The sequence below is a fragment of the Alligator sinensis genome, unplaced genomic scaffold (genome assembly GCF_000455745.1).
Source record: "Alligator sinensis unplaced genomic scaffold, ASM45574v1 scaffold395_1, whole genome shotgun sequence".
In the NCBI taxonomy this organism is placed as follows: domain Eukaryota; kingdom Metazoa; phylum Chordata; order Crocodylia; family Alligatoridae; genus Alligator; species Alligator sinensis.
The window spans coordinates 1,303,384-1,311,004 of NW_005842232.1; the positions used below are offsets into that span (position 1 = coordinate 1,303,384).

Genomic DNA, 7,621 nt, shown 5'->3' on the forward strand with positions numbered 1-7,621 from the left:
GGGGCCATTTGGCCCCTGTGTGGGGGCCATTCCCCCTGTGGGAGGGCTGTGGCCCCTGTGTGGGGGCCATTCCCCCTGTGGGAGGGCTGTGGCCCCTGTTGGGGGCTTATAAACCCTGTTGGGGGGCTGTAACCCTGGGGGAGCTGTAACCCCTGTTGGGGGTGGGATTTGACCCCTGTAGGGGGGCTGTAACCCTTGTGGAAGACATGCTTTTACAGTTCAAACATCTTCCAGGTGACAGCTGCTCAGATGGCCGGGCAGGGGTACACATGGTAGTAGTGCCACACAAAGGCCAGCTTTGTAGTCACAGCCCACAGGCAGCTGGCCCAGAGGGGCAGGTGCCTCATCCGGGTCTGGCAGGTGCAAAGCAGGTCCCAGCCAGGCAGCAGCCCCCACTGCCAGACTGCTGCAGCGGGTAAAGGGAACTCTCAGGGCTGCTTCAACAGTCCATTTGGCACAAGGGGTAGTGTGCCAGGTACCAATTGGCTGGGCCCCAGAAGCTCCTGAGAGTGAGTAGTCCTGAGATACTTGCCAGGGTAGCTTTTTGTACTGATGGGCCAGGACAGGACAGGTTTTTATACTGCTGGGGACAGCACAGGTGCTGGCCCCAGGTTATAGCTCCCTCTGACTGCAGATCCAGGAGGAGCCAGGCAGGGTTATTTTGCCCCAAGTGGCACAATTTGCCCCACACCAAAGTCCATGTCTGGGCACGTGCACTGAGGCAAAAATCCCTGGCTCCAATTGACACTGCTTCTATTTGAGCTGCTGCAAGCGCACATGCTTGATTGTGTGGATGCACCCCTATTGTTTATAAGCAGGGATCCTGGTTTTCTCTGATAAAAAAAAAAAATCTCCAATTTTTTAATTAAAAAAAGTAACCCAAAATCCATATTTTTTGGTGATTAAAATGAAATGCCACTGTATATATACAATGGTGTTTCATGTTAATCATGAGAAAATGTGGATTTTGTTTTACTTTTTTAAATCTGAAAATTGGGGATTATCACAATAAGACTAACGCAATAAAATTGTCATAGAACACTATGTAACCAGATTGCTGTCTTCTTTCCCATTCTACTTGGCATTGGACTGGAATGAACTGGAATTACATCTCTTACATTATAGATGCTAATTATCACCATTTCCTGTATGATCCTTATATCACACCATTTTTCCTGATGCGCTTCTCTGGCATATTCATTAATCAAAGAGCTGACTGAAGAAATGGACATTTTTTTCTTGGAAATTGTAGTGTGGGATATACATTTTCATTGAATGTGAAATTTTTCTTCTAACAATACTTTTTTAACAGATAACCACCCAAAACCCCAACCACATCCTCATCCACGACCAGGGAGCAATAGCAACACCGGTAAGAATATTTCCTCTTAAAAATTAGGGAAAAAACCCATTTAGCTCAGATTTTTATTCAGTAGTCAGATTATATATTCTGTGTACTTATTCAGTCATCTCCTTTTGATAACTGTTCCAGATCTAGTTTGGAACCCTAAGTGCTTAAAACATTAAGATAGTTTGGGTTGACATACACAGTTGATCTGGATTCTTTTTCTGATTTTACATGGTATTTTTTTTAAATTAATGAAGAAAAAAATATGGTTATGATGTCCCAAAAAGTAAGCAATGAACAGAAAGAGGAAAAAAAGGAGGAGGGAAGAGGAAAGGGTAGAAGAAGAAAAGGGGAATGTGCAATGAGCAACAATCTAATGACCAAAATATTCCAACAATTCCTTCCAAATTGCACCAAACATTTTGGGCCTAGTTAAACCTGCTACACATGATTCTCTCCATGGACGCCAGCTGTACCATCTTATTATATCAGATTTCAACCTTTGGAGATGTCCTACTTTTCCAATGCAGCAATATAAACTTGCATGTTTTTAATAAAACCAGCTGTCAGAGTGTAATCTCAGAAGGATTTGGTTTGGATTCCTTAGGGATATACCTGAGAACACACACATTTGTCAAAGGTATTAGTGCTGTGTTCAAAGTCATGTTAACTCTAGTTATAGTTTCTTTCCAAAAAGAATTGATAATAAGGCATGACCAAAACATGTGACCAAGCGTTGTCTGCAATGCATCAGAACTTCAACATGTATCTACTAACAGTATTTTAAATTTTTTTAAGTTTAGAGTGAGCTCAGTGCAGATAAAAAATGACCTTTTCTTGTATGAGAGGAAGTCTAAGATAAATTGTTGATGGTTGAATATTGTGAATTGCTGATTTCCACTGATATGCTGTCATCTGGATAACTAGGTCTTTATTTCACTTCATTCGTAAATTGGCTGCATCAGGTCTGTTATGCAACATCATATATTCATAGGGTGATGGCACAGAATAGGAAAGAGAAACAGATTTCAAGGGAAAATAACATGTATCTTAAGTATTTGTTATACCTAAAGCCTCAAATCCAAGCTGATTTTTTTATCTAGTACTTGATGCAACCACACACACACACACACACACACACACACACACACACGCATCACCATTCAACTATTATTGAAGTTCAGATTCATCACACAACTCAGAAAAGGACTTAATATGAGTTCCAGCTAGAAGCCGTTCTACATGCACAATCCCCTTACCCATTCTCTATCTTCACATCAGTTTGTGGGATCCATACTGCAAAAAGAGATTGGAGGTCAAATAGAGATCTTCTAATGTTACAAAGGATGAAACTTTAATACATTAGCCAAATATTTCCAAGCTTGTTGGGCTCCAAAAATTGTAGGGATTAGAGAGTTAGAAAGACAGTGAAAAGTAGAATTTATAATGCATGATAGTGGAAGGGAAAACATAACTGCCTATTCAATTTCCACTCATACAGGAGAGATACCAGTTATATCAGTTATCCGCTATATAGCCTGATTAACTAAGAAGTCATTGTGATACTGTTGAAGATTTGGAAAATTAAAGCCACCCCTTTAAATTGGTAGTTATGTATTCTTTTTTTTTCAATTGAAAGCCATGGCCTTTTTTTCTATTGAAAGCATTCTCTGCCTTCTGGGACAGTAATTTACTCAATTCATGACTGGAAATGGTAAGAATGAATAGGTTATCAGGCAAAGGATATGTGATATAATCCTAATCTAAAGATATATTTTTTCTTATTAAAGTATCCATTTTTGTATCCCCCCCTTTTTCCAGAAGATATTATGCACTCTTATAAGAAGGCTTTAGTAGTTTTCCATAATATTGAGGTGGGGAAGGAGTAGGTTCATTAAGCTCCATAAATCTTTTTAATTCTTACAGAATGAATTCTTCACATTTAAATCATTCATCAAAGAGGTACTGATTTGCTAGTAACTATTTACAGCTGGTCTGTCTACAAGGAAGAACTGAAGTTCTACTTTAGCATGTTGCAAGACAGGTATAGAGTAAATAGAGGCATTGACATCTGAATCTAGTTACTGGTCACATCCTCACATGCCCCTGACTGCGCATTTGGTACTGCACAGTTGTTTATTACTTGCTAAAGTATCTGCTGGTACTGTGCAGTCCTGGTGGCGCACGGTTATTATTAGACACTACATCACCGTAGCGACAAGCTACATTGCCATCGTTACAGCAACATAATGTCTTGTGTAGACCTGCCCACTATATCTAAATGTTGGTGCAACCAAGTATTTATCCATTTACAAGGTATCGAATGCTAGAATAGCATGATGCTGATAATCACCTTGCTTTCTTCTCCATTCTCTTAATGACAATCCAGATGTTCCTATTGCAGGATCAAAGATTTACTATCTGAATTCATGGCATTTTTGCTTTCAAATGGATTTTAATGAATGAATGAATGGTGAAAGCAGCTGACCCACTTTGTACACAGAGTGGGCTCTGTGGACAAGCGGTCCCTCACTGTATAAGAAGATTCTGGTAAAGAATCTTCTCTTAAGGCTCCAAGAACATACAGGATATGGTAGCTGAAGGGGGATAAAGAGATTAAATTAAATTTAGAAAATAATAATTTTTAAAAAGATAATATTTTAATTTTACAGGTGATATCAGCGACTTAGATCTCAATGATGGGAAGCCTCTGCCACCAAGGCCACCAGGTACTGTGTGCCAATTATATTTTTATTTTGCAGCTGCTCTCATATACTGATACCCAGTTTGGCTTTGCTTTAGACTTAGGTCTGCATGCCACTGCCTAACATAGAAATGGATTCTACTAGTCTTATTATGATGAGTGCATCCACCAGCAGTGTTACAAAATGTTGCTCTCTGTAGCCTGGCCCCATAAATCAGTTTACGCTCATCCATAAACACCCTATTGAGCTGAGGCAGAATCTTCAAATCTTTCAGTTTCAGCCCCATCATGCCATTGAATTTTGTGGGTCTGTTCAGAGAGTAAGGAGCTTCGCCACAGGATGAAGAGGAAAATCATGAGGCCAATAATGATTTAGATTGTCTCTCCCAGTAGTGTGGTTGTCTGCCAGTAAAATGAAGCTACAATGTAACAGCGCTGTGGCCACCTCCCCTTTATACACCCTGTAGGAGGAACTGCCTATGAATTGAAATGTACAGAGAATTTTTAGAAGACAGCTAATGATGTTTTCCTCCTTTTATGAGTTAGTATTATTAAAACATTAAGGCAGAGAGGACTTGTAATCAAGATTAGAACTCATATATCCCCAATTTCCAGTCCTCTAATCATATGTTGCAGGGCACCTTTGTCTTCAGCTAACTAAAAGAGGTGACTTTTCTCAACAAGTTTCTTATAAATAACATTTTCTTCTCCCTTTCAGGAGAAAGGGAACAGAATTACAATCATGAAGGAAACACTGGTATAGTAAATACATGTTTTTTTTAATCCTATGTTATATTTAGGATAATCTTGGGTAAACAAAATGTTTCACCTTTATCAAATTTTTGCATGTTCAGCATAATGCTATAAAATGGTATTTTCTGGCTAGAAATAAGTTTACAGTTTTTAATTTCATCACAAAACCAGCAATCTACCATTTTTAAGGATACTCCTAAAACATTTTGTGTCATGCTGTGTAGATAATTCAAAAGTTGTATCAACACTTTCTTCACACAGATCTTTTCAAACACACTTATTTATGGTACGTATATACTCTTAAATGAGAATACTCTTTTTTTTTTGCTTCTGAGTAAAACATTCCTCCTGTCATTAGATGCTGGACTAGCAGCTGGAGTTGCATCTCCTGTGGTTTCTGCATTTGTGCTGTTGCTTGTTGGATCAGTAGCTGGCTACAGAGCTTACAAGAATAAGCAACTTTGTTTTAAACCACGTGGTAAGTTTGAACTTCCTATTTGAGAATCGTGGTAAACACATATTGAAAGAAAAGTTTCTATTTTCTTATGACAAGTTTAAAATATATATGTTCTCTTTGTATGACATCCATAGCAAACATTAGCTAAACTTATGGGCATAGGCATGGAAGGAATAACTAAATGAAAAAGATCTGTTACAGTCTTTGAGTTTTAGATAGTGGAATATGGTGCACCTGGGTGCAGATTTCATTTTACTCGCATCAGCTTTTTCAAGACCAATAATCCCCCCCCAGCAGGGATTAATTGAAACTCCTTATTACTTACCTTTACTATTTAAGTTGTAGTTGTACCCTGAAAATACTGTGTGTTTGCTAAAATTAGAGTGGAAGACTAAAGGCATGTCTATATTACAGTCATAACATGGGTCCTAATATTTATGCAGGTTCTCAGGTAGATATTTCAACCCCTACTGAATTCCATGCTATCGCAGAGACAATACTAGCAGTCATGTTATCTCAATTATTTCTACATAGTCTGTGGTCACAGCAATGATCTCACTCTAGTCATACTCATTCTCCCATATGGGTGTGTGTGTGTGTGTGTGTGTGTGTGTGTGTGTGTGTGTGTGTGTGTAGAGAGAGAGTCCAATTTCATAAAAATGAAACATAAGTTAACAATACATGAATGTATAATGGTACCTGGTGCCTGGTAAGCACTGCATATATGCAGGAGTGAATTAGAATATTTCGGTGAGATTTTTTCAAAGTGCTCAGAGCAGGTCTGACACTCAAAGTAATAAGCATATTACCATAACTTTTCAGTGAAAACTCACTTAAGCCTTTTAACCATTTCAGCCTTAATATTATTCTCTAGGTTTGTAAAGGATATTTGTTAACCGTTAGCCTGTATTAAATGCTATCTTTCTTTTTATGGCAAATAAGCTATGTTCATCCATCAAATTGCAATAATCACCCAAAACATTCACATTTATTGAATTCCCAATTCAAGTCTCACCCTCTCCCTTCACCCCGTTATTGGAAAACATGATGGTGGTTTTGACTAGAGGCTTCTGTGATGCAAAGTGGTTGCAATTTTCTATTTACCATGGGCACCTACAAGAAATCAGCATAGACTCAAAGGATGGTGCTTCATCACCTTGTGAAAATTATTACCTGATGTAGTTGCCCGTGATAGCAGAGACTGGACCCTTCATAGTCCTGTGTTCAGAAAAGGGGCACAATTAAAATATCACTCCATCCCTACTGCTACTGCTGCTATTAGAGGTCCTGTGGAGTCCCTAGAAGTTGAGTTGAGTAGGACAGAGGAGAATGAATTCTATTTGTCCTTCCCTAGGGACATACAGACCTTGGCTGATGCACTTGGAGCTGTAGAAAATGATTATAAAATAAAGAATGGAATAAATAACCCTGGGCAGAAACTTTTCAATGTTTGTTTTCAATTTTTCATTTTAGGTGAGACCTCTATATAAGCTGCCAGGAGATGACCTACACAGTGATAGTGGCAAGACCAGTCCAAGATGTATAACATACATATATTGCTCTCCTGAAAAAATAATGCATAAAACGGCTTTTTTTCCTTGGGACAAAAAAGAAGAAAAAGAGGAGGACCAGCTAAACCCAAAAGCAAGTTTTATAAGTCCTTTCTATGCTTTGGTTATCCTACACTGAAACCCCCCACCACCATTCATTGAAAATCTTGAAAACTCATCACATTTCTTCTCTCCTCAGCTTACTGACACAATTTTATTCTGGACTTTATGTAATTAAAGATGCACTTAACGTATGTATAAGTAATATAGCACAATCTTCATGATCTACATTTTGTGTGTATATTTTGGTTCACATGTTAAATCAGGTCAGTTTCTTGTTTATAAAACTATATAATAACCTTCTGAGGTTTAATGTTTTGCATCTGAGCATTTTAAACACAGAATAGGTAGTACTTTTTTTGCTTCCTTAAACATAATACTTCTAGTGACAGAGACATAAAGAATTTGTCATTCTCAGCTGTGCACATAGATATACTCTTATGTATTATATGTATTTTATGAGATGTATGGACTTATTCAAGTTGTATAAAAAGGATTAAGTATTTATACCTTTTCTTTTGACCCTTGCATCTGAATTCTGTTGAATGGCAGAATCAATAGTTGAAAACTGTGTTTCTTTAAAAAAAAACCCTGTTATGCGTGACATACTAAATGTTAAAATACCTTTTTTTTAAATGAACTCCAAAGGACACAAGTTGATCTCTAAAGAATTGTGTTAAACTCCACTTCAATTCTAAAAGTCTGAAGTTAATTTCATTTCTCTTTAATGACAAGATGTAGAAAGAGTC

General features: G+C 37.9%; 1 protein-coding gene across 1 annotated transcript in view; it reads left to right on the forward strand.

Moving 5' to 3' along the window:
- XG (Xg glycoprotein (Xg blood group)) overlaps positions 1-7,114 on the forward strand; it is a 31,774-nt gene extending 24,660 nt beyond the window's left edge. The window contains exons 4-8 of the mRNA XM_006027313.3: positions 1,313-1,372; positions 4,021-4,077; positions 4,771-4,809; positions 5,164-5,283; positions 6,736-7,114. Of these exons, the coding sequence (XP_006027375.1) occupies positions 1,313-1,372; positions 4,021-4,077; positions 4,771-4,809; positions 5,164-5,283; positions 6,736-6,752 (293 nt within the window). The 3' untranslated portion in view covers positions 6,753-7,114. The remainder of the gene's footprint in view (positions 1-1,312; positions 1,373-4,020; positions 4,078-4,770; positions 4,810-5,163; positions 5,284-6,735) is intronic.
- Positions 7,115-7,621: the final 507 nt, after the last annotated feature.